Source organism: Panthera pardus, unplaced genomic scaffold (assembly GCF_024362965.1).
Source record: "Panthera pardus isolate Hobbes unplaced genomic scaffold, ASM2436296v1 HiC_scaffold_21, whole genome shotgun sequence".
In the NCBI taxonomy this organism is placed as follows: domain Eukaryota; kingdom Metazoa; phylum Chordata; class Mammalia; order Carnivora; family Felidae; genus Panthera; species Panthera pardus.
Genome location: NW_026526777.1, coordinates 44,831,600 through 44,858,913, shown reverse-complemented (window position 1 = coordinate 44,858,913; position 27,314 = coordinate 44,831,600). Strand labels below are relative to the sequence as shown.

Here is a 27,314-nt window from a genome sequence, read left to right as displayed (position 1 = left end):
TGTTAACTTTTAAGGTGTCAGTAAATATATATACACACCAACAATAAATAATGGAAAGAATAAGCTATGCAAATACCCATGCTACTCTGCACTCAGTGGTTAGGGAGCAAGGTACCTACTGAAGTGATTTTAAGAGATACAGTAAGATTGTTCATTATCATCACTGGGGAAATGCTTTATAACTAAGTTGTCGTTACCTATGTAAATGATAGACTTTGGGCCAGTTTTACAAACAACAGACTCCAAAATTTAGGATGTAAATAAAGGAGACAGCTTATCATGCCTTCTATGCTATGTCATTTGTAGACAGCATGGGCTTACACCTCCAGCAAATTACTAACTCCTCTGGCTCTCATGCTTTGTATACTACCCAGATTCCCTAGTAATAAAAATGTGATTTAATGTTTTTGAGGGATACAGAGCATGCACACATACACACACATGCATGCATGCATGCATACCATCAATCAAGCAGCTAAGCAGCATAGTTTAGGATAGTGATTTACAATTGGGTGTGCTCAGGTTGATTGTGCAGTGTGTAACAAGTAATTTGTTTCTAACAATAAAGTACCAAAGTTGGCAGGTTATGATTCAATATAAAATTAAATAATCATCATTCTCATCCATTTACATTCCACCATGCTTTCCTAAGTGAGAGTCAAAGAGAGAAGTCAGCATCAAGAAGTCCTGGGAACAATACAGGACCAAAGCCTATAATACTAATACTATGTGTCTATGCAGCAATCCAACAAAAGCGAACTGGAATAGTGAGTCAAAACAACTATAATAACAAAGGTTAAAACCACCAGCAAAAAGCTAAGCACTAAGTATCGATAGTTACTAAGATCACACAGAGACGTAACCAGACATTATATGCCTACCAATGAAAGAACAGACCACCAGCTATAGTCTTACTAATGTGATCAAATTAAATCTATAAACCCTCTGGTTGCAGCTGCCACTTTGCAGCAAACACAGAGGACAGGGAAACATGTTGCAATGCACCATGAGTGAGCAATTAGCAAACCCAGACTATGGGAAAGTACACAGGTCCAACTGCCCAGATTCTTTAACAGGAAAATTGCTAAGAAAAGAAAGGGATAGAGGCAGAACCAATACATCAGGGCTAGTAAGCTACTGGTCTGTGAGCCAAATCTGAACTTCTGTTTTTGTAAATAAAGTTATATAAGAACACGGCCACACCCACTTGTTTATGTATTGTCCATGGCTGCTTTCACACTAACATGGCAGAGCTGATGAGTTGTGACAGAGACAAAAGAGCCTGTGAAACTAACAGCCTTTGCTATCCAGAGCTTTATGGAAAAAGTGTGCCAATCTCTACTGCAGATTAATGGAGATTTATAAGATACGACAAAAAAAATTTAATGGGCAAAATTCATGAGACACAAAGAACTCTATAAATTTATTTGCAGAGATAAAGTTGATTTTAAATTTTATATGGAAAATAAAAGGACTAGTATAGCAAAAAAAAAAAAAAAAAAAAAACCACAACTTTGAAAAAGAACAGTTGAAAGACTTACACTACCTGATTTCAAGTCTTCCTATAAAGCTACAGTCACCAAGACAGTGTGACACTGACATAAGGACAGACACACCGTGCATAGCACAGACTAGAGAGTCCAGAAAGAGAAGCACACACACGGTCAACTGAGTTTCAACACAGGTGTCACAGTAATTAAATCACACTGGAACAACGGGACATGCATTTGCAAAAACAAAAAAAGAAAAAAAGAATCTTGACTCTTAGCTCACACCACATATAAAATTCAACTCAAAATTAACCACGGACCTAAAAGTAAAAACTAAAACTGTAAAATTTCAAAAGAAAACATAATTGAAAATTTTATGACTGTGGGTTAATAAGCACACACTTCTTACACAGAACCCAAAAATGACAAACTATAAAAGAAAATAAAAAGATTAAATTGAACATCAATCAAAATTAAAACCTCTGTTCCTCTAAAGAAATTTAAAAAAGTCATAGACTAAAAGAAAATATTTTCAAAAAAATATTTGATAAAAGAATTGCATCTAGAACACATAAAGAACTCTTACAATTTATGAAGAACACAATACAACCTTTAAAATTTAAGCAATAGATTTGAGCTGATACTTGACAAAGAAGAGGTATGGGTGGCAAATATGTACATGAAAAGATGCTCAGCATCGTTAGTTATTAGGGAAATACAAATTTAAAGTCACAATGAGATATCACTACTTAACTGAATGGCTAAAATTAAATAAACTGATCATCCAAATGGTTAAAACTAAATAAACTGATCATCCAAAATGATCACCCAACTGGAACTTTTATACTTTGCTGGTGAGTATAGAAAGTAACACAGTCACTTTGGAAAATAGTTTGGCAGTTTCTCATAAAATTAAAAATATATTTGCCATATGAACATTTCAATGCCTAAATGTTTACTCCAGAAAACTGAAAGCATATGTCTACACAAAGACCTATATGAGAATATGTACAGTGTTTTCATCCATAAAAGCCCCAAACTAGAAACAATCCAAATGTCCAACAACTGGCACCTGGATAAACAAATGGTGGTGCATCCACATAATGGAACACTACTCAGCAATAAAAAGGGGCACACTACTTTAGGCAACAGCATGGAAGAATCTCCAAAGCATTATGCTAAGGGACGGAAGCATGACACAAAGGTTATGATTCCATTGATATGACATTCTGGAAAAGACAACACCAGAGGGATTGATGACAGAGGAACATGAGGGAAGTTTGGGGAGAATTGTGTATTGGTTACATGACTATACATTTATTAAAAACTCACAGGTCTATTTCCCTAAAATGAGTGATTTTTATAATATATAAATTTTACCTCAGTAAGATTGACTTAAAAAAAAGGCACAACTATACTATAGGGAAACACAAGGAAATTATTACTATAAAACTATGAATAACAGTTACTTTTGTGGGAAGGAGAGGGTTATGCTTGGAACAAAGCACATGGAAGAGGTCTGGGGATAGCTGAAAAGAGTTCTATTTCTTTGCTTGATGGTAGTTACAAGGATTCAAGATGTTTGCTATATAACTCAATCTATACATTTTTATTGTGCAGTTTTCTGTATCTGGTTTTATTTTACAATAAAGATTTAAGACAAGAAACAACGTGTTGGCGGGGATATGGAGGAAAGGGAACACTTGTGCACTGTTGGTGGGAATGTAAACTGGTGCAAACAGTATGGAAGACAGTATGGAGGCTCCTCAAAAAATTTAAAAAAAATACCATATGACCCAGTAATTCCACTACTGGGTATTTACCCAAAGAAAATGAAAATACTAATTCAAAAAGATATATGCACCCCTAGGTTTACTGCAGCATTATTTACAATAGCCAAGATATGGGGTAACCCAAGTGTCCATCAACAGCTGAATGGGTAAAGATGTGGGGTGTGTGTGTGTGTGTGTGTGTGTGCATCATATATATGTAATATAAATGATGGAACATTACTCAGCCATAAAAAAAAAGAATGAAATATTGGCATTCACAACAACATGGATGAACCCAGAAGATATTATGCTAAATGAAGCAAGTCAGAAAAAGATAAAAACCACATGAATTCACTTAAATGTGGAATCTAAAAAACAAAACAACAAACAGACATAAACCCAGAAATAGACTCATAAGTAGAGAACAAACTGGTGGTTGCCAGAGAGAAATGGGTGGAGGGTAGGCAAAATAGGTGAAAGGGATTAAGAGGTACAAACTTCCAGTAAAAAAATAAATAAGCCATGAGGATGAAAAGTGTAACATCGAGACTACAGTCAATAATTATATAACTTTGTATGGTGACACATGGTAACTATACTCACTTACCGTGGTGAACATCTTATAATGTATGTAACTGTCAAATCACTACGTTATACTAACATAATACTGTATGTTAACTATACTTCAATAAAAAAAACACCAATAAAATAGAAAGAACTCTAATAGCTATGAGACTTCGCTACCTACTATGAGACCTTGGTTCAACTCACTTAATCCTTCATTATCTTTTGGAAACAGCAGAGTATAAATAAAGATATATTTTTAACCTCAGCTTTTTATATGTGAAATTGGGATAAAATAAGTTCTCTATATACTATTTAGAATTTTAATACTGATGAAATGAGAGTATACCTAGGAATATACTTTGAAATATTGTAATGTCTACAAATGCAAAATACTCTTACAACCACAAGTTATAATCTACAGTATCACTCCCCCTGCTTAAAGCCCTTCAGTGACACCATCCATCTGGCAGCAAGTTTTACAGTGTTCTTTGTGGAACCTAGGACTCAACAGACATGCTTCAGGGTCAGGGACTCATGTACATTGCACAGATTGTGCCTTGCACAAGAATGCCTGATGCAAGCAGGTCTGAAATCCGGCTTATGCTGCTTGCCAAGCCTTAAGTCCTGGTGAAGAGACTTTTGTCAGTCCAGGAGGAGTATCTCTAATTCAAAGGCACTCTCTGAGCTAGCTGTAGCCCTATTCAAAGACTCCCCCATAAGTTAATACCTTCTTTTTTGTCAAACAGTAACAATGTGCACTGTCTGAAAAGCTTCTGCATAGTGAAGACAAACCTCCAATGAGCACATTTTAGGTTTCTCTTTCCCTGGCTACAAATGGAGTTGAGCCATTTGAGTTCCTTTTCTGTGACTTGTCTGTTTCTGTCCATGTTTTTTGTTGGTTTGTTTTTCCTGGAGTCACATAAGTTATTCATATACTATGAATCTGTCAGTTATGTGTAAATGTCTTCCCCTACTCATGAAAACTTACATATTATGAGACTATAAACCAATAACCTTTTTTTGTAGTTTTGAACTTTATTTTTTTTAAATATTATTTATTGTCAAGTTGGCTAACATACAGCATATGCAGGAGCAATTTACTAACAATCAGTAAAAGGGAAGGTGTAAATGCTAGAAGTCCCAGCCATTCTACCTCTAGACTTTCACCAGAGAAACTCTCATACATGACAACAAAGATATACTTATAGGCTCTTCATTACCATACAACCTTTGATAGCAAAAAATTGAAATCAGTGATGGCTTTCATAATCTAGGTAACCTTTTCTGCCTCATTTCCCATACTTCCCTATTTTTTCATGAGTTCTATTTATTCATTTCTTCATCAGCTACCTTATCCAACATTATTAAGCATCTACTCTGAACCAGACACCATGCATACAGCCAGGCAATCATGCTTAATTACTTGTAGTTGTCCTGCTAAAATATGGCCTCTTACCACCTTCAGGGGGTTTTTCCTGTCCTTCCTCTGGATCCTGCTACAACCTTCTATAAAGTACTTTTCCATACTCGTACTCCATTATCCTTGTTATTCAATTACCTAACAATAAAATAAGTTGAGACAGTCCCAAATTACACATTTAATGAAATCTCAGAACAAAGGAGAATTGTTTTTATTAGATTCCATCCAAAAATTACCAAAAAATGAAATAAAATTTATTTTCCACACCAACATTTAGCGCTAGAACACTATTTTTAAGGAGATGTCTTAAGTACCATCTGATCTCATTTACATGTGGAATCTTAAAAAAAAAAAAAAGTCCCTAGATACAGACAACAGATTCGTGGTTGTCAGAGGCAGGGGGTAGGCAGTAGACAAAATGGGTTGAGGGAGTCAAAAGGTACAGGGTTCCGATAAAATAAATAAATTATGGGAATATAATGTATAACACGGCAACCACAATTTATAATACTATATTGCATATTTGAAAATGGCTAAGAGAGTAGATCACAAAAGTTCTCACTACAAGAAAACAAATTCTGTAAACTACATAAGGTGACAGATCTTGACTAGGCTTGTTGTGATGATCATTTTACAATGTATACAAATACCAAATCATTATATTGTACTTCTGAAAGCTAATATGATGTTGTATGTCACTTATACCAAAAAAGGGAGTTGTATTGATTAACGTGGTATCCCCAGTACTTAGATCACTGCCTGACACATAACACTCAATAAATATTTGGTAAGTAAAGACTAAAAAGCCTCAGCAATATTATATGACAAATAATGATGTTTAAAAATAAACACAGTGATTTATTATTGAGAAAAGTAAGAGCTGTTAGCTCTCTTACATATATTTTTATGGTGAGCTACCCTCACAAGGTCCTACCCAAATACTTTTTGGACAGATCTCAATGAATTTCTTACCTATGCGAGGCTGCCAAAGATTTAAAGCCAACAATTTTCTCCTCTATGTTACTAATGAAGGAAAATTCCTACATTAACCACAAATGTCGGAAATTACAGCATTACTGTTAGATACATAACATTTTACATATAAAGCATTCATGGAAGTAAAAACAGATAAAAGTATGCCTACTACCTAAAATATCGTTCCTGTTAAAGACCGAGGAACCATACCAAACACACATTCTCTCATTCACACACACAAATCTTTATTTGTTAAAAAGTTATTTGCATACTTTGAGTTGAGAAAATTTTATGCCATAAAAGGCATAATAAATCTAATAGGTGCTGAGCCTCATTTATGCTATTTTCTATATTATTATTCTACTGCTAATATAACTATGAATATTTATATAAAAACCAATATACAAAGACTTAAGCCCTCTGAGTTATTAAATGCAAGAGTGTAAAAATGGCTTACTAAGTTATCCTTTCAACTAATTCTATTTAAGAAGAAAACAAGCTTTATGCAATAAAGCTGGAAAATCAATAATCATCAGTTGGCAAGAACTAGAAATTAATAGGACTCAAATTTGTACCTCTAGACTTATGAAATCATTTTGATTCAAATAGACTACTGATTTTATTTTTTAGGATTAAGTTCAGGTTAATTAAAAATGGTAGTTCCTTGTCCAAACAAATAATATAACAATAATACTAGATAATATAGTATTTGTTGCAATAACTAAAAGACACAGAGGGGGAGTTTTAAGGAATGAATTATTAAGCCTTTTAGATATAGAAAGGCTTGGAAATCATGCTAGTGAAAAATACAAAGTATCAGTGATCAAATTTGATGTCAACTCTATCAACTATTTGTGATCCAAACACACAAAAAAATCTCACAATAAAGGGCCCCTAAGAGAAGGGTGTGAATAGCTTGATATATCAAAACACAATTCTCATAACGAATTATACAAAGCCATACAAAAATACTAATAGAAATCTAAAAATTAGTGTAATTTATAGAATATAACAATAAAAGTAACCAATTATAATAGCTTTGATTTGGAAGGGATCTTACATATTATCTATGGATAATCTAGACCCCTCAATAAAGGACAAAGAAACTGAAACCCAGAGAAATTAGGTATGTCACCAACCATCAAACAAAATATTAAGTGTCAGTGCCAAGACCAGAACCCAGGTCTTAAGGTTTTAGTCCAGTGCTCTTTTTACCTCGATCATAGTGAACCAGAAAAAACAGGTATTTATCAAAGTCCTTCATGTTGGAATTTAAGGTGGTATGCCATCTTCCACGCTTAATACACCTACCCAAATATAGCTATGTTTTTATTTGTCCTTTCTTCCTGACTCACAAGCTCAGAAGCTAGGATCCTCCTCCTTTAGCTCAATATTGATCTCAACTATTTCCTTGAATCCATCCCTTCCCATCTCTCAAGAATCTTGCTCCATGATGGGTGCCTGGGTGGCTCAGACGGTTAAGTGTCCGACTTAAGGTCATGATCTCACAGTTCATGGATTCCATCCCCGCGATGGGCTCTATGTTAACAGCTCAGAGGCTGAAGTCTGTTTTGAATTTGTGTCTCCCTCTCTCGGCCCCTCCCCATTTCACACTCTGTCTCTCTCTCTCAAAAATAAACATTAAAAAAAATTTTTTTTTGAAAGAATTTTACTCTATCAATAATTTTTTTACTCTTCTATTTTCAGCCTTTCTGAATGACAGTTCACAGGACAGCTGGCTTCCCTCAGAACAAGAAAGAGAGACAGAGTGCCCAAGATAGAAGCCATGGTCATTTGTAATGTCATCTTAGAAGTAACATCCCATTGTTTCTGTCTCATTTTATTTGTTACAAGCCAGTCAATAAGCACAGACCACACTCAAGGACAGGGAATTACACAAGGGTGTGATTACTGGAGTACAGGAAGCCAGGTTAGAAGGTGCCTGCTACAGCTTCTAAAGGAAAAAAGCAGGAAGGGGAAACTTGATAACCAGATACCAGGACTTCTGAAGCAGAAATTACGAAAATGTGGCACTGGCACAAGCATAGGTATATTGACAAATGGAATATAAAGAGAGCCCAGAAATAAGCCAATGCACAGATGGAGCTTTGGAAAATGACAGAGGTGATATGTCAGATAATGAGGAAAGAAGGGACTATTCAGAAAATGCAAGTAGAAAAAAATGATTATCCACATGAAAATAAAGTTCCTCCAGTAACCCTCTGTTTGTTCTCCATATTTGAGTCTCTTATGTTTTGTCCCCCTCCCTGTTTTTATATTATTTTTGTTTCCCTTCCCTTATGTTCATCTGTTTTGTCTCTTAAAGTCCTCATATGAGTGAAGTCATATGATATTTGTCTAGAAAGGAAATATTTCTTAACCCAGACACAAAGACATTGATTATTAAAAATATATAATATGATTATATTCAAATTAAGAACTGTTATTCATCAAAAAAATACCTGAAAACAGATTTAAAAACCGGGAAACAACCAAAATGATTATTATCAAGAATATATAAAGAACTCCTACAAGTCAATGAGAAAACTACAAATAATCCAATAGGCAAAGGATATGAACAGGAATTTCTCAAGAAAAGAAAAAATAAATATATAAATAAATGTTCATTATCAGAGATCAGAAAAATGCAAATGAACACTACCAAGAGATAACTCATTCAACTGGCAAAAATCTTAAAATCTGACAATACTAAATGTCAGAGACAATACTACTCCAAAATATCTTGTTTACATTGCAGGTAGAAAGTGAAGTGAGGCAACCACTTTGGAAAACAGTTTGAAATTATCCCCTAAAGTTGAACATTACAACACTCCATCATCAGGAGGGTGGATGTGAAAACTATGGTACCATCACACGATGGAATATAATACACATACAGAACAATGGGTGAATTTCAGCAGTATAATATAGAGTGCATAAAGTCAGCCTCAAAAGATTACATGCCCTTTATATAAGGCATATATATATGCCTTTTTCTGGGAAACAGAGAAGGAGGAGACCCACAAAGTTAGCTCTAAGTTACTGCCAAGAATCTAGTTTTGTTTTGGGAGGTTGATTTGGAGAATGTGTCATGAAATAAAGACATGTTTTCCAACTATGTGTAACTAAGATTTTTTAAAAAGGTTCCAGAAACGCATGACACTTTCTTTGATTTCAACTTGCAGGTTAATCACACTCTTCCCCAACATCTAAAGCAAATATTACCCGTACCAATTATTATGGTATATCTTAAAATATCTGTGTTTCAACTATAAGGTCTTGCCTCCTTATAAGAATGAAGACATTTTCTGTTTCCTTAAGGACAGTATTTCTAACATATATATTCCTTCTCTGAAAAAGTACTGACCATACAATAAGTGCTAAATATTTGTTAAATGTTTATATTTAACTCAGTCCTCAAATAGCCCAGAGTAAAGCTATGATCTCTGTACCCTATATTCCTTTAAAAATATTTACTACTGTGAATTTAATGATTCCTGGTGGAAAGGAAACAACCTGATAAAGCCCAAAATCACCCGCCTACCTGTTATGGCTGAGGGAAGCACTGATGGGTGTAGGCACCACAGTCTGTAATCCTTCTCCTTCTATCTCAGTACCGACAAGGCAGATGAGCTGCAGATCTGGTAAGCCCACACAATTTACTTCATGCCAACTTTTACCTGAAAGTGCATCATTGAATGGACAATAATGTTAATCAAAAATAAAAGATAAAATTCTAAACTTCCACCTAATACTCTGCTGAGCAAACATCACCCATATTATCTTCTCTTCACTTTCTAGTATTTTCTGTTACCCAGTAATTCTCAAAGTATATGAATGAAGAAATGCCATAGCCCAACCCAACCCTCCAGCCCCCCCACCACAGGCCCAACAACAAAACAATAAAACAAATAACTTACTCTCCATGAGGTCCAGGTAAACCAAGAATGCTATGTAAACTTGGCTGGCATCTCCTATATCTAATTCCATCATTTCTAAATACTGGAAATGAAAATGTAATTGTCAGAGAGGTGAGAATGTCTTAATATTTTCTTTCACTCGATCAATTACTCATTACACATATACAAAAAAGTAGAAGACTTTCTTCTAGGTATAGTGCAAGTTAGAAGGCAATTAATACCTGATCCCCATCTCTAAAAAAACAAAAAAAAACAAAAAAAAAAACAAAAAACCTGAAATTGTTAAGGCAAACACATGCACACTTGCAACTGTTAGGCAAATAAGAACTCATGACAGTAAGTGATGAAAAACCAGTGTGTAGAATAAAAAAGAAACCATGACACAAGTCAGAGCTCTACTCAGGTGGATCAGTTCGTGAATGTTTCATGGCAGAGATGGATACAAGTTGGGCCCTGAAAGGCAGATATGATTTGAGGAAATAGAGAAGTCAGGGTAACAGTGTGAATAATCACACACAGGTGGGAATAAGCCACACATACTCAAGGGCCTCTAAAGAAACCTATCTGCCAAGAATAGAGACTTTAAAAAAAAAATCATTAAATGTTTATTTTGAGAAAAAGAGAGAGAGAGAGAGAGAGAGGTAGAGTGAGTGTGAGTGAAGGAGGGGCAGAGAGAGAGAGGGAGACAGAATCCCAAGCAGGGTCCACTCTGTTAGAGCAGAGCCTGATGAGGAGCTTGAACTCATGAACCATGGGAGTCAAAATCAAGAGTCAGACGCTGAACCGACTCGACTGAGCCACGCAGGCACCCCAAAACATTTTTTAAATAGGATTTCTGTTGCAGCATGTTTGTGGAAGCCACTATTTCCATGGTCTCTGTTTGCCTGTGAAGAAAGTCTGCTAAAATACCACTCCCGCTTCGTTCAGACTTGTTGGTCAGCGCTGGGGGAGCATTCTTCAGTGGGCTATGCCTGCAAGGGAAGCCTGAGGTTTTCCAACTATCCCAGTGACTCAGTGGGTGAGCAGGCCTAAAGTAGAGGTGAGGCATCGGCAGACCCACATGGGTATAAACTTTCAGTCCTTTCTCCGACTAGCTTTGTCCTAAGTGTGTACAGGTCCGGGAGAACAGGGGTTTTATTAGTTGTCCCCCTCATACCTCAGATGTGTTTGAAAATGACAATGAAAAGGTGACTGGAGACCAGGTTGCAAGGGTCTTGATAGTCAAACCAAAAGTTTGAATTTTACCCATAAAGAAACACTGAGGATTTCTAAGCATGAGACCAATATAATGAAATTGATGTTGCATACTATATATATTTTATATATACTATATAGTACTTACTAAATGTTCAGTGCTTTACATTAACTGATTTAATCCGGTAATGACCCTCTAAAGTAAGTACTATTACTATCCCCATTTTACAGATGAGGAAACTGAGGAACAATGCAATTTGAAAACTTCTCCCTGGCCCCCCTCAAAAAATCACAAAGCTGGTGACATAACAGGTTTTCAGAGTCCGGCAGTTACTCAAAGTCTCAGGCAGAGAACTATTGGGTTCATGCTTCTTAAGGGTGTTATGATTATTCTCCCTTTTTCTAAAAAAAATATAATTTATTGTCAAAATGGCTAACATACAGGGTATACAGTGTGCTCTTGGTTTTGGGGGTAGATTCCTGTGATTCATCGCTTACATACAACACCCAGTGCTTAGTCCAACAAGTGCCCTCTCAATGCCCATCAACCATTTTCCCCTATCGTCCACCTTTCCAACCCTCAGTTTGTTCTCCGTATTTAAGAGTTTCTTATGGTTTGCCTCCCTCCCTCTCTGTATATATTTCTTCTCCTTCCCTTCCCCCACAGTCTTCTGTTAAGTTTCTCAAGATCCACATATGAGTGAAAACATATGATATCTGTCTCTTTTTAGGGCACTGAGTAACATCTCCATGTTTGTTTTTCTCACCTTGACCAGGAATAAGGGGACAGAGGAGGAGGATAAAATCAAGAAAGAGAACATGAAAAGGGGTGAACTCTTTTCAGACTTCTATCTTCAAAAATGTTTCTTTCCTTGACTGTTTTTAGATAATTATCTATGGCATACTGCTCCCCAGCAGAAGACTGCAATGGTACTAAAGTTACTAGACCCCTCTCTGAGATTCCTACAAAACCCCCATCTCCATTCACTGTCCGTTCATTGTTTGGGAATTACTGGTCCAAGGCAGCAATTTGCCAAACAGAAGCAAGCAAGGTGCTCTATCTTCTTTGCTGCTTTACCAAAAAATACACCCACATTATTAAGCAGTTTTGCTTTGGGGAAGAATGTATTCAAATTTTAAAAGATATCAGAAAAATTAGGAATTCGTACTTCAGCAAAATCACAACGGCACACTCTGGGCTCAATGCTAAGTGCAAAGGTAGCTGTGCCTAAACTTTTATCTTCTTATGCATCCAAGGCTCGCAGACTGTTTTTGCTGTGGTTGTTGGGTTACTGCAAGGATTAAATGAGACCCTTCTCAGGAGGAGCCCTACGTTATTACTGGGCTCTGCCTTGAGAGGCGCTGGATTTAATGTCTTGCCCTGGAATGGCTGGGGTGTGTGTGTGTGTGTGTGTGTGTGTGTGTGTGTGTGTGTCGGGGGTGGGGTGTCCGAGCAATAGTTCAACTCTGGCTGGGGTGCGTGCGTGCGTGTGTGTGTGTGTGTGTGTCTGTGTCGGAGTGGGGTGTCCGAGCAATAGTTCAACTCTGGCTGGGGTGTGTGTGTGTGTGTGTGTGTGTGTGTGTGTGTGTGTGTGTGTGTGTCGGAGTGGGGTGTCAGAACAATAGTTCAACTCACTGAAACCAACAAAAACAACTGGCTGCAACAGGCAGTGTGCACACGGGTCCCCCTCCGCGAGGTTCGCGCGCAAACTCGGCGCCAGGGCCCCCAAGGCAGTCGAGGGCCGAAGGGGCGGCGCGGCCTTCCACCTGGGGTAGGGGCCTGGACCGGCGCCCTGCTCCTCTCGCGCCTTCTGACCTTAGGGTGAGTGCCCATCCAGGCGTCCTCCGGGGCCCATGAGTGGGCGCCGCCGCCGCGAACGCCGCCTGGGCCCAGGCCGCTGCAGCCCGGCGTGGGCTCGGCACCGCCGCGCTCCTCCATGCCGGGCTGAGCGGGTAGCCGGTGGTGCACCGCGCCCCGCGCCCGGCCGGAAGCAGTGGCGCGCGCGGCTGGGTTCCGCTTCCCCGGCGCGCGCTGCCTCCTGGCGGAGGGGCGCAGATCCTCAGAGGAGGAAAGTTCCATCAGCCCCTCCCTCCGGCCAACGGAGCTAGCGCCTGATCAAATGCGCTCTATAGTTTCCCTCTGCGCTCACTCAAATCTGGGCAGATGGTTGGCGGAAGAAAGTTCAAGAATACCCTTAGCCCAGAAGCTCTTAATTCTCCTTACAGCAGAGCAATTTGCAGCCCCGTTGAGAAAGTGGGGAATACTTCAGGCCTCTTTGCCTTCAGCATTGGCTCCAGGGCTCCTTCTCCTGAGAAAAGGAGAAGCCTCATTCATTGCCCTGTCATGTAAGTTTAAAGTGTGAAAGTCGATGAGATCTCTGTAGAAGAAAGTGGAATGAAGAAAGACCAGACTGCCAAGGGCCATGTTTTTAGGCTGGATCCACCTTTCAGGATTAGAGGAGCAGAGCCTGAAGCATAGACTTGTTGAATGAGCCGTCAGAAAAGTAAGATGCAAAGCGCAGTGAGTATGTGACGTGGAAGCCAAGGATGAGGAGTTTCAGATAGGCAGAGTAGGACATTTTAAGCATTTATGGCTTTACTGTGAGTGAAATGGGAAGACACTGGAAGTTCCTGTTACGTTTGAACAGGATCCCTGTGACTGAGGTGTTGAGAATAGATCTTAGGGCGCAAGAGTAGAAAGAGGGACCTGTTAGGAGGCTGTGGGTTTAATCAAGGTGACAAGTGACTCTGTAAGATTCAAAGTCCCAGGAGGGGATAAAATTCTGTTTTCAAACGCGACAAAGACCCTACTAGACCATTGCCCAGCAGAAAACATCTATAAAACTTGTACATAATGCTAAAAGCAACTACCTGGATATACTAAAATGTGAACAGAAGCTTGCTGACTCTGGTAGGAAGGGCAAGTTTGCTTGGAGAAGGGCAGATGAGGAACTATACAAGGAAGTTCCCCTTTCGTTGGCATTCAGCTTGAAGCTAAGTGCATTCCAGGAGTCAGGCTCAGCAGCATCAGGGGTACATGCAGAAAACGTCTCAGTTTTGTTTTGTTTTGTTTTGTCTGGTGAACCAGAAGAACGAAGCCAGGAAACACTGATGAAAAGACTAGAAAAATCCTGGAACGGAATGAGCCAGAGAGGGGGAATCCTCTAATTCTGCTCACATCTCTGACAGATCCTTAACCACCAGAAACAGAATCACAGCAGTTCAGTTACACACAAAATGTCTGAACTGAGACCAGAGCTGCTCCCAAGAGACAGAGTTTACAGTTCAAATCCATGCAAGAAAATTACCTACAAAGAAAGTAACATTCATCATAGAAAAATAATAGAATCCAGAACCTCTACATTCTATCCTTCATAAAAGGATGATTCAAAATTACTGACATATGAAAGTCAAAATGGATCCCATTTTTTAGTCTGACTCTGGGATGAATCACATGTTGAAACTGACAGATAAGGATTTTAAAGTAACTATTATTACTCTCCTCAATAAAGTAAAACAAAACATGTTTTCAGTAAATAAAATCTCAGGAGACAAAGATCTCATGAAAGAGACAGAGAGAAAAGAACCAAATGAAAAATTCTAAAAATCAAAATTTCACAAATAAAAAACTTCACTGGGTAGATTTAACAGCCAAATAGAAATTACAGAGGAAAAACTAAGGGAACTTGAAGGTAATCATCTAAGAAATCATTCAAGGTGAACAACAAACAAAAGTCATTTAAAAAAATTTAACAGAGCCTCGGAGACCCACTATATGACATCAAACAATCCAGCATACGTGTAAATGGACATACCAGAAGGAGAAAAGAAAGAGAATAAGGCAGTGAAACAATTAAAGAAAAAAAAATTGCCCCACATTTGATGAAAGAGAAATTTGCACATACAAGATTCTACGTGAATAACAATTAAAATAAACATGGCAAAGCCCACACTGAAATCAAACTGTTAAAAGCCACATGAGAAGCGTGACTGCATTAGAGAGAGAGATAGGGAGGGAGGGAGAAGAAAGGAAGTGAGGGAGGGAAACTGAGAGAAAGAAGAAAAGAAAACGATAAAAGAAAGCAATGCTTTCCACACAGGAAAAAGAAGAGCATCTATTCCTGATGTGAGGGAAAACCACACATCAGATTCATCGCAATGTATTGCATTTGAATGAGGCCATTAACCTTTATTTCCACAAAGCAGCTGCTAAGCCCCAAAGAAGTAAATGACACTGAAATTAGTAGGCTCCCTGAAGCACTGAACAGAGACACTAATTCCAGCAATTAGAAGTAAATAAATCTCTCTGACTCCTAAAGATCCCAATCAGTTCCAATGATGGTATTTATAGAAGCATTAACAACATTTTGTTCCTAATAAGAGTAGAGGGGAAATTTTGTAAATCAGTAAGGAGATCCAATGGAATTAGATACTATGTGGACAAGGCTCAAACATCTTCAGGGGAAGATTTTCACCTTAAGCTTAAGAAAAAAGGGAGTTAGGGAATCCATAAGGATGCAGAAAGAGCCATAGACAAAAAACAACAGGCTAATGCTATCCTTTGGCAAAAAGAAGTTCTATACCTTGGAAAAAAACATGACATTTAAGCATGAATATTAAATGCTTCTAATTTTTTTTTTTTTTTTTGAGAGAGAGAGAGAGAGAGAGAGAGGGAGAGAGAATCTTAAGCAGGCTCCACACTGTGTGTGGAGCCCAACATAGGGCTTGATCCCATGATCCTGGGATCATGATCTGAGCAGAAATCAAGAGTTGGACACTCAACCAACTGAGCCATCCAGGTGCCCCTAAATGCTCTAATTTTTAATGTCGTCCAGTACAAAGAGTTGAAAACTGAAAATGGACTGTATCTTGGCCTCCATATTAAACAATAAAAACATACGTAATTCTTGGTAATTGGGAATGACTAAGACAGAAAACAAAGACTTTACGTCTGTAAACTTAGTGTTTAAAGCACACAAAATGACTATGGTGGCCATCTAGAGTGAAATCCACCAGAGAACTGGTTAGAGTTTCAGCTTCTCATGGACTAAAGAATACCTCCTTTTACAAATGCTTCAATAGCTTACTATATTAGAGAACCAAAGTGGTTAGGAAAAAAACTAGGTAAGTAACAACAAATAAAATTCTCTTTGAGTATTCTGAATGTAATCAAATTCCGTGTAATCTGGCACTTGCTCTCCTGATTTTCCATTTTGATATCTGAGCCAGACCATTTTTATTCCTACCCAAAAAAAAAATGCAATGTCTGGACAGAGACATATTAATTCAGTTAGAGCCTCAAGGGAAAAAAAGTGAACTTTGAATTGTGATGTGAATTTTTAGCATTAAAAACAAAGCTTCTTACACAGTATTATGTAAGATAATGATCTCAAGCTGAAAAATGAAGGCTAGCATTCTGGATTAGCTTTTAATACATTGGTTGTAAGAATGCTCATATATATCTTGTTGCTGCTTTTGTGCACGAAACAATTTCCCATTCTCTGTGTTTCAAGGAAAATAGGTGAGATGTTTATAGTTATAGTAAAATATTTAGAATGTTATGATATTTAACCATGCATATGAATGAGCATATATGAGGACCTCTATAATATAGAAGAGCAACACTTTTCAGATTATGTTATTAAAGCTTATTAGAAAAGACCTAAATAAATAGACAGACCTATTATGCTTCGAGAGAGAAAGATTCAGTATTGCAAACGTGGTAATTTTCCCCAGATTGATCTATCAATTCTAGCAACTCTAATTAGAACCCCAACAGGGATTTTCCTAATATCTGATAAGCTGATTCTGAAATGTGGACATAAAAGGGCCAATAATAACCAAGACCCTTCAGATGAACAAGCAGAGGGAAGTTATTATAAGGGTCTGTAATTAAGAGTATGTGCTATTGGTACAGGTATGTGATAGGTAAACAAACCAATGGAACCAAGTACAGTGTCATACAAATATGGACAGAAATGATGTTGTAGATGTGGGGAGGAGTCAAAGCAATTATATATACAAATATATACACATATGTATATTTGCATAAAAGAAATTGGATTCCTAATTGCACTATAAATAAAATCAATTCCAGATAGATTAAAGGCTTAAAGTGAAATCCAAATACATAAAGATTTTATGACCCCCAAGACAGAAAAGGATTTCCTAAGCAAAACACAAAAAGTACCAACCGCATGAAAAAAGTTTGATAAATTTCACTATATTTCAATTAAGAATTTCTGAGACAAACACAGTGTGAGGGAAAAAGCCATACACTTGCAGAAGGCATCTGTAATACATAACTGAAAGAAAAGATTCACATCCAGAATATATACAGAACTTCTAAAAATCAATTAAGAAATGAAACTGGGGTGCCTGGGTGGCTTAGTCAACTGAACATCTGACTCTTAATTTCAGCTCAGGTCATGATTTCATGGTTCATGAGATCAAGCCCCACATCAGGCTTTGCACTGCAAGTGTGAGGCCAACTTGGGATTCTCTCTCTCTCCCTCTCTCTCTCCCCTTCCCCCACTTGTACTCTCTCTGTCCCTCTTAAAATAAAAATAAATAAACATTCGAAATATGGAGAAAAAAAGAATTGAAACAAAACATTCTGTAGAAAAAAATAGGAATAAATGGGAAAAAGAGACATAAATGACTAGCAAACATGAACTGGTACTCAACTACATTGGTAGAGTGAGGAAATGTAATTGAGAAAAGAAGATATCATAAAATACCTATGAGATTGGTAACAAAAGTCAAGAGTTGGCTGAAAAGTAGAGCACAGGAAAGATGCATAAATCCTATGCTTCAGCGACCCTACTCTCTCATATGTAGCCCAGTGTGGTATTTTTCAAATGGAGGGCTAGAATCCTTAGAGTTTGTGAAATAAATTGAATGACTTGTAAAGTTTAAAACTTCAGTTTTTAAAATTGAATTATTTAAAATAGAAAAGAAAGTATCAGTGTGCATTGCATGTGGTTAGAGTAACTGTTCCTAAGTATTGCTTTATGAACATTTTGTTTCAGTTATATATTTGTCCTATAGCATGGTATCAAGTAGATTTCTCACTGAAGGTTATGGTAAAAAAAAATTACCCTCTGTCGACCAGGAGACATGTACACGAATATTTATGGAAGTATGGGTTGGAACAGAATAAACTACAACAACCCAAATATCTATCAACAGTAGAATGGATATGCTATTATCATATAATCCTATAAGCTATTACTATGCAAAAATAATGAACTATAGCTTCAATCAACAACTTGAATGAATCTCAAAAAATCTAGTGTACAGTCAAAAATATTAGTCACCGAATAATATATAAAATGTTATTTGTTTACATAAAATTCAAATACAACTTGTACATGGATGTGTAGAGTCAAAAATATTAGTCACAGAATAATACATAAAATATGATTTGATTGACATAAAGTTCAAATACAACTTGTATTTGTGATAGATGTTCACAGCAGTGTTATTCACAATAGTCAAAAGTAGAAACAACCCAAGTGTCCATTATTTGATGAATGTATAAGTAAAATGTAGTTTGTTCATACAATGGAATATTATTCAGCAACAAAAAGGAATGAAGTACTGATATAGATGTTACAACATGGACAGACTTGAAAACATTACACTAAGGGATAGAAGTCACAACGGACCACATATTGTATAATTCCATTCATATGAAATTCTAGAATAGGCGAATCTTTAGGGACAGAATAGATGAGCTGTTCCCTAGGGCTAGAGTTAGCTGTTCCTAGGGCTAGGAAATGGGGATTTACCACTAATGAATATGAGATTTCTTTTTGGGATGATGAAAATATTCTAAAATTGATTGTGGTGATGTTGCACATCTCTGTAAATACACTAAAAGCCATTGGATTACATACTTTAAGTAGGCAGATTGTAGGATATGTGGCAAAAATTCTCTCTCTCTCTCTCTCTCACACACACACACACACACACACACACACACACACACCTTATTGGTTCTGTTTCTCTGGATAACTCTAATACACCTCCTAAATATGTGTGTGTGTGTGTGTGTGTGTGTGAGAGAGAGAGAGAGAGAGAGAGAGAGAGAGAGAGAGAGAGAGATTGATATTAAGGGACTGTTTCATGCATTTGGAGGGGCTCGCAATTCCAAAATTTCCAGGGCAGGCTGGCAGGTTTGAAAGGATAATCTGTTTTACTCAAAGTTTACTGATTTAATTGTTAATTGCATGGGGGGAAAAAAGCCTCACAGCAACATCTAGATTGGTTTGACTTAACTACTGGGTACCTTAACCTAGCCAAGTTGACACATAAAAGTATCCATCACTGGAAGTAAAGTTCTAAATAAAATTAAGAGACTGATTAATACAAAACTTAGTCTAGTACTTGTCTCTGGGGAGTAGAGCAAAATATTGCAACAGGAAGGGACACCCACAGGGTGTCAAAGTTGATGGTTCATGTTCTATTTCTCAAGGTGGATGCTGGGTATGTGGACTTTCATTTTATTTGTAGTATTTAAATATATAACATATTAAATATGTAATGTATATATTCCATGTTTATTAAATATTTCATATTAAGCTTTTTCCAAGAATTAGAGTAAAAGGGATAGGTTGGTAATTTCTGTATATAAAATATATAAACAGCTCCATATATGCAGTCTTAAGGAATACTTGGCTTTGTAAATGTGAGAAGGCATCGAATGCAATTTATAGTCCAAAACACATGTCATCTGTTGTTTATAGATATATAGTCACATTTGCTATCAATATGAGTGTCGAATTTCATTGGGAGGAATGAGTACAAACCCACAATGAAAACACCAAATTGAAAATGCCATATTAAAATTATCCCAAAATGTTTAATGGAGGTTGTGATGGGGTAGTAGATTTGTAGTAGTTTTTCTTTCTTTTTCCATTTTCAACATATTTTTTATCCTGTAGTAAAATAGACTTGAATAAATCATTGCATTTGGAGCCATTAGCAGAGAAGGACTAAATCCACCCTACACATTCATGTTACAGTATATCTGACAACATACTTAGCTTCTTTTAAATGTCCCTTCCTTCTTTCCTTCCATCCTCCCTCTATTCATGCCTCCTTCTCTCTCTCTTCCTTTCCTTCCTCCCCTCTTCCTCTCTTCATCCATGTTGTCACACATGAAAGGATTTCCTTTCTTTTTTGTGGCTTTTTTATAGCTATGATATATATCATAGATATACCCTATCTATGGTATATCTATATACCATAGATATACCATATATATATGTATATACCATAGATAAGCTGCAATGAACATGTGGGTGCAGATATGTCTTTCAGATAGTCATTTCATTTCCTTCACGTCTAAAACCGGAAGTAGAATCATTGGATCATATGAGTTTTCTGAGAAACCTCCATACTGCTTTCTTTTCATAGTGGCTGTCTCAGCTTACATTCTCACCAACAGTGTACTAATTGTTCCCTTTTCTCCACATCCTTGACAGCATTCGTTATCTATTGCCTTTTCAATAATAGTCCTTCTAACAGGTGTGAGGTGATATGTTATTGTGATTTTGATTTACATTTCCCTGATGATTAGTGATGCTGAGCATCTTTTCATGTACTTGCAGGCCAGTTTTATATCTTTTTTGGGCAAATGTCTATTCAGGCCTTTTGTCCATCTAAAAATAGGATTATTTGTGTGCTATTGAGTTGCATGAGTTCCTTATACATTTTGGATATTGACCCCTTATCAGACACGTGGTTTGGAAACATTTTCCTCCATTCCATAAACCTACAGAAGCATTTTAGTTTGCTGTGGTCCCTCTTGTTTATTTTTCCTTTTGTTGCCTGTGCTTTGGTGTCATATTGAAAAAAATCATCGCCAAGACCAATGTCAAGGAGCTTTTTCCTATGCTTTCTTGTGGGAATTTTACAGTGTGGGATCTTACATTTAAGTCTTTAACCCTGTTTTGAGTTAATTTTTCAAGCGGTGAAAAGGTCCAGTTTCATTCCTTTGTATGCAAATATCTAGTTTTCCCAATACCATTTATTGAAGAGGCTATCTTTTCCCCACTGAGCATTCATGGTTCCCTTGTTAAATATTCACTGAGCATATATGCATGGATTTATTTCTGACCTCTCAATTCTGTCCTATTGGTCTATGTGTTTGTTTTTGTGCCAGTATCTTACTGTTTTCACTATTATAGCTTTGTAATATAGTTTGAAATTAGGAAGTGTGATGTTTCTGGCTTTGTTCTTTCTCAAGATTACTTTGGTTATTCAGGGTCTTTTGTTGTTCCATTTGAATTTTAGGATTTTTTTTTCCTATTTCTCTAAAGTTGCCACTGGAAGCTTGATAGGAATGCATGGAATCTATAGATGGCTTTGAGTAGTATGGATATTTTGACAATATTAGTCTTCCAATCCATGAAAATGGGATATATTTCCACTTATTTTTGTCATCTCCAATTTCTTTCATCAATGATCTTTCACTTCTTTGGTCAAATTTATTCCTAAATATTTGATTGTTGTTGATGCCACTGTAAATTGGATTATCATATTTCTTTTTAAGGTAATTTGTTGTTATTGTATAAAAAGGCAACTTATTTTTTGCATATTGATTTTGTATCTTGTAACTTTACTGAATTCATTGTTGGTTACCCCAATGGGTAATAGGGTTTGCAAAGTTTATGTAATCTATTGTGAAATCTACTTCTGCACCAAGCTTTGTCTGCAGACCAAATAAATCTGCACTACATTTAACATGTATAAACTACTGTTTTCATGTTTTATATATGTTGTTATGATTAATAAAATACACATTCTGTTAATGTATATTTTACGAATATGCCATGATCAGGGAAAATCCCATTTTCTTTGCCAGGCCATAACTGATTAGCACGTTCTTTATGTAATCAGCAAGAACATTAAGAAAACTAAATACACCCTGCAATTCTAGGCTCCAGGGATGCCAGCAACTGCCCATCTATCCCCCCTCACCCCAGGGAAAGGACAACGTCTAACGGTCCCTGTGGCCTACACAGAAAATTGCAATGGCAGTTTCTGAAGGAGAATGGAGGAGAAGGAAATGTGTGTAAACCACTAGATATAAAAGTATAAATGTTAGAGAAGAGGTTAGAGCAGGAGACATAGCACATTGTGAAAGGGAATGCAGTGAAAAGGCTCAAACATAAGTACAAAGAGGTCCAGGAAGGTGAGAACTGTAAAGAGGTCACTGAATCTTCCAGTGCTGAGGTCATCTGTGACTTTGCCAGAACAGCCTCTGTAAGGAAGCAGGAAACCACACAGCACTCGGGTAGGAGAGGTGGAGGTGAAGAAGTGGAAATGCAAGTGTAGACCCCCGTTGCAAGAAGCTTGACCAAGAGAGGGGGTATTGCAAGAAGGAGACACAGGAGTAAAAGAAAACAATTTTTTCCAAGGAGAGGAAAGGACTAAGTTTCTACTTGAGGGGGAGGAGCTGATGATGAAGGACCAGTTGAAGATTTGGTAGAGAGTGAATATACATGATGGAGCAAAGCAAAGTCATGGATGAGAAGGGAGTGAGTGTGGTCAAAGGCTCTGTCAGGAACAGGCGCCTCAAGTAAGGAGGGTACTGGTAGGGATATTAGAGATAGGGCTGTGGAGGGAGTTCTGTAAAGAAAGTGATACTTTTCTGAGGAGGTGAGGGGGTGGGAGGAGAGTGAAGAAAACTTCTAATAGTTGCAGGGAAGAAGGGACACAAGTAAAAATCTGGGGGGGACAGGGCTGAGGGTGAACTGGAGTTGGAGGTCATGCATGTGCAGCGAGTGGTACCAACCCATCCCACATGTGGATAGAGCAAAGTCTCCACAATCCCACAAGGAAGGAACTCCAGATTTCATTACTAGCTTTCCTATGTTATGTTCAAGAGTAAATATCCTTTGGCAGTGTATTTTAGCCATTTCATTTTATGTACTAATTGTGTTCTTCCTTCAGCCCTCTTCTTTTTCTTCTCTCTTTGTCTCTGTCTCTGTCTCTCTCCTCTACTCCAACATGTATGGATGGATTTTCCTTGTCTTTGTTACTCTTTGTCCGTTTGGGTCATTAAGGAAAAAGAAAACCATTTAAAGCGAAACTCCTTTTACACCATCGTGTCAGAAAACTCAGTACCCTGGGAGGGAAAGAGAGAGGAACGGGGCTTCACAACGGTGGCCGACCAGGGGATTGATTCCCTTTAATCTCAAGGGTTCAATCTGACTCTAAACTTCTCCAAGACTTCAAATTTGGTGTAATCGAGGGTCTACTCAGTCGAGGATGAACTTCAAGAGAAATTGAGTGTATAGGGAAATGCAAACACTCTGCCTCGGTGGAAGTTAAAAAGTTGTTTACCGTAGTAATGGATAGCTGGGTGACTTTCCATTTTAGAACTCTACCCATCTAGTCAATAGGTGCATTATGCAAAACTGGATACATTGCATCACTGTGAAGGACTTTAGACTGCGGTTTGCAAAAGCAGAATAAATTTTCTCGGAGTCTCACCGTTATGTACACACACACACACACACACACACACACGCCCATTGGCAGTGACGGCCACACCTCACAGCTCTGGGAGAGCCACAGACCTCAGCCGGACAAGCTGAGCCCAGACGAGAAGAACTTTCCGCGGGACTGGGGACGCACAACCCCCCTCCGCCCCCCGCACGCGGCTGTCGGCGAGCCTGAGCCCCCGGAGGGCGCGACGCCGGCAGGTCCGCGGTGCGCCCCCGCGTCAGGGCCTGGGCGGCGGCGGCGGCGGGAGGCTCCCGGGCTGCAGGGCCCGCTGCCAGTGCGCGCGCGCCAGCCGGCCGGGGCAGCCGCGTCCCCCGCCCGGCCCTCGCAGCCGGCCTCGGCGCCCTCGGGCCGCCAGTCTCCCGCCGCCCGCCGCGGCCCCGAACATGGCTGCGCGCCGCGCCGCCACCCTCGCCTGCTCGCTGCTGCTCCTGTCCGCCGCTCTGCTCCGCCGCGGCTGCCGCGCGCGCTTTGCCGCCGAGCCCGACGCGGAGCACGATGAAGAAGAGGCGGAGGTGTTCCCCGAGTCGCCGGTACAGAGACCCACGGTGCTCGTGGCCGTCCTCGCCCGCAACGCTGCGCACGCGCTGCCTCACTTCCTCGGCTGCCTGGAGCGGCTGGACTACCCCAAGAGCAGGATGGCCATCTGGTGAGCGCGCGACGCCGCGGCCGCCGGGGCCCGGGACCGTGGGGCACGCGGGACGCGCCGGGCGCACACCTCCCGCCGCCCGCGCGGCTCCCGGCGGGATCCGATCCGGAGGTCGCTTTGGGGAAGGACGCACGCGGCCGTGTGCGCCTGGGGTGTCGGTGGCCACCGCTAGCCGCCCCGAGCTCCGGGGCGTGCGCGGGGGTGTGGATCGCGGTGGCCTCGTCCCTTTCCCGGACAGGGGCCTGGGGGAACTCCGCAAGGGGGCTAGCTGCGCCCCCTTCCACCCCGCGAGGTTGCCTCGTTCCCTGCCTCATACCTCTGGCCCTGGAGAGAGGGAATAGGGATGCTCGTCGCCGCCTAGTCCTCCAGACGCGACGTGAAGCGTAACTGTGGCCGGCAAGGGGGCTCCGGAATGTCTGGGAGGCGAACGGTGCGCCGCCCTGGCTTCCCGGTGCCCGGCTCCTGCCCCCGCCTCCGAGCCAAGAATAGTGGCTCCTGGTTCTCCAGGGGATGGCAGGGTGAGCGGTGGGGGGAGAAGGGATATGGACTCAGAGTTTGAGGTTAGGTGGGGCACACCGTGTCTTCCCAGCCGCGCCATCACCGCGGCTGTCCGCGCCAGTGCATCCTCCTGGGGCTCATTCCTCGCCTGTGATGCAGACCGCGCGGGACACCCTGGGGTACGGTGTCCTGGGGACGGAGCTGCCTTGGAGAAGGCAGACAGTCAAGTTTTGTTGTCCCAGGATAGAGCCCCGCGCCTGGTGCTGTGTTTGTTGCGGGGAGGGCCAGGGCATCAGTGCAGGTGGCTGCGCGCACCAACTTTTAGAACTCGGTCTAGTCCCGCACCTTTTAGAAACGCAGGTACCGGAGGGCGAGGAGTTGGTGGTCAGGGGAGCCGCTGAAAGGCCTGTGGAGGAGGAACTGGACACCCGCCAGGAGAGATAGGCAGCCAGATACGTGGACAAGGGGGCTTCTGAGGAAGACAGAGCCCGGGTCACTCCCGAGCAGTTTCTCTCCTGCGTTGATGAAGGGAGCTGTCCTCGGACGGGACGCATCCTTAAAGACCTGGTTGGGCAGAAAGAGAGGAGGAAGGATAAAGCAGGAGCTGGAATTGGCAGCCTAGCGGTACCTGGTGGGAGAGGTGCAGAGGTGAGAAAGCAAACAAGTCACAGAGTGCAGCACTGCCCTATACACTGCTTTACTATATACCCCGTTATACGTGACTGCGGCCACGGACAAGGGCACGTTATGTGGAAACGGTGGGGCAGCCAGGTTTTCAACCAGAAAGAAGGCTTTTTTTTTTTTTTAACCACTTCAATACCAAAGAAAACTTCACAGCTGTCAGTTCTTAGATGCTTTCTTCAAAGAAGATGTTTTATAAGATAGTCTTGGTCTTTATGCATTTGTTTGGTTTAAAGAACATTACAATAGTTAGTATAGGAAGTTAGTGAAGGGTGAAGCAGGTACTAGGCACAGGCTTTGCTTGATGTACAGACATTACCTCTTCTATCATAGGGTGAACTTCTGAAAGAGACCCTAGGATCCCTGTTTTACAGACAGAGCAGCTGTGACTACGACCAGTTCAATAACTCAGAGTCACCGAAGTAATAAATGGCAAAACTGGAATTGGAACCCAGGATTGTCCCTGAAGTCCACCCTAAAAAGATAGTGGTGGGAACTTGGGACAAACTAAATTTATATGCACCTATAGGCTATGAATGAGGAGGCAAGTTGTTTGTCACTAACTTGTTTTGTGGCTTTGGGCCAGTGGCTGGGGATCCATAGACATCCGTTTCCTCATCAGTAGAATGAAGGAATTTAGAATGAATGATTTCAAAAGTTCGTTCCGGCTCTTGAATTCCATGGATTTTTGATATGATCAGAATCAAGCAGCAATGATTGTGCCTCCGAAGTCCTCTGGATGTTCCACATTCTGCGGACGTTGATGTTCTTTTCAGATGGCTAGTATTCCATTTCTGCACTGGCTTCTGGGACCTATTTTCCCTTACCCTTGTTAATAGTCCATGTAACTGTACCTTGTCCCTTATGGCCAGTGTTGGAAAGTTAGGGGAAAAAATCCAAGGCTTGAATAGGTTTTGGGCAACCACTGCATTAACCACTAAAGACTCTTCTTTTTTTTTTTTTTTTTCCTTTTTAACATTTATTCATTTTTGAGAGACAGAGTGTGAGTGGGCGGGCAGAGAGAGAGGGAGACACAGAATCTGAAGCGTGCTCCAGTCTCCGATCTCTCAACACAGAGTCCAACACAGGGCTCGAACTCACTGACTGAGAGATCATGACCTGAGCTGAAGTCAGATGCTTGCCTGACTGAGCCACTCAAGAGCTTACAGCTCTCAAAATACTTTCATTAACTATGTCATCTTGTTTGATCCTTGCTACCGTTCTGTAAAGAAATACAAGTATCTCCATTTCATAAAAGAAGACAGTATATCTAAAGTAACTGACTTCAGATTACATTTATTTATTAATTTCACAAATGCTTAATGAGAGCTCACAATGATTCTAAACACTTTACATTCACTACCAGGCATGTACTATGATTATACCCTTTTATGGATGAGAAAACTGAGGCACAGAGAGGTTGTACAAGCACACACTCAAAATGACCATCTTTTGTGAGATCAAGGCACTCTGCCAGGCTCTAGCTGAAAATAGTTGAGTAATGTGGCTTCTCACAGACAAATATGGCTCTTTTTACTGGGCAGCATAAGATGATCTAAATGACATTTATAGTGTTTAGGGGAGTGACAAAGGACTTCTAAGTCAGATTGGGGCAGTTGTGTGGTCATG

General features: G+C 39.7%; 2 protein-coding genes across 6 annotated transcripts in view; one reads left to right on the top strand and one right to left on the bottom strand.

Annotated features, from left to right (window-relative positions):
- The window catches only part of TSEN15 (tRNA splicing endonuclease subunit 15), a 103,065-nt gene extending 77,383 nt beyond the window's left edge, over window positions 1-25,682 (bottom strand). Inside the window, exons 1-3 of one of the 4 annotated variants that reach the window (XR_008424644.1) lie at window positions 24,823-25,682; window positions 10,145-10,226; window positions 9,769-9,904 (exon numbers count right to left, since the gene is read on the bottom strand). Coding sequence is in view for 2 of the 4 variants with exons in the window: in XM_019427237.2 (XP_019282782.1) it covers window positions 9,769-9,904; window positions 10,145-10,226; window positions 24,823-25,104 (500 nt within the window). In the remaining 2 variants the exon portion in view is untranslated. Of the gene's footprint in view, window positions 1-9,768; window positions 9,905-10,144; window positions 10,227-13,154; window positions 13,323-24,822 lie in introns of those variants that run through there. The other 3 variants (XR_002074570.2, XM_019427237.2, XM_019427273.2) reach the window with 3 other exon arrangements.
- Window positions 24,168-27,314, top strand: part of COLGALT2 (collagen beta(1-O)galactosyltransferase 2) — a 110,932-nt gene continuing 107,785 nt past the window's right edge. The window contains exon 1 of one of the 2 annotated variants that reach the window (XM_053909182.1): window positions 24,168-24,506. In XM_053909182.1, coding sequence (XP_053765157.1) covers window positions 24,244-24,506 — 263 coding nt within the window. In that variant the 5' untranslated portion in view covers window positions 24,168-24,243. The remainder of the gene's footprint in view (window positions 24,507-27,314) is intronic. The other variant, XM_019427212.2, reaches the window with a different exon arrangement.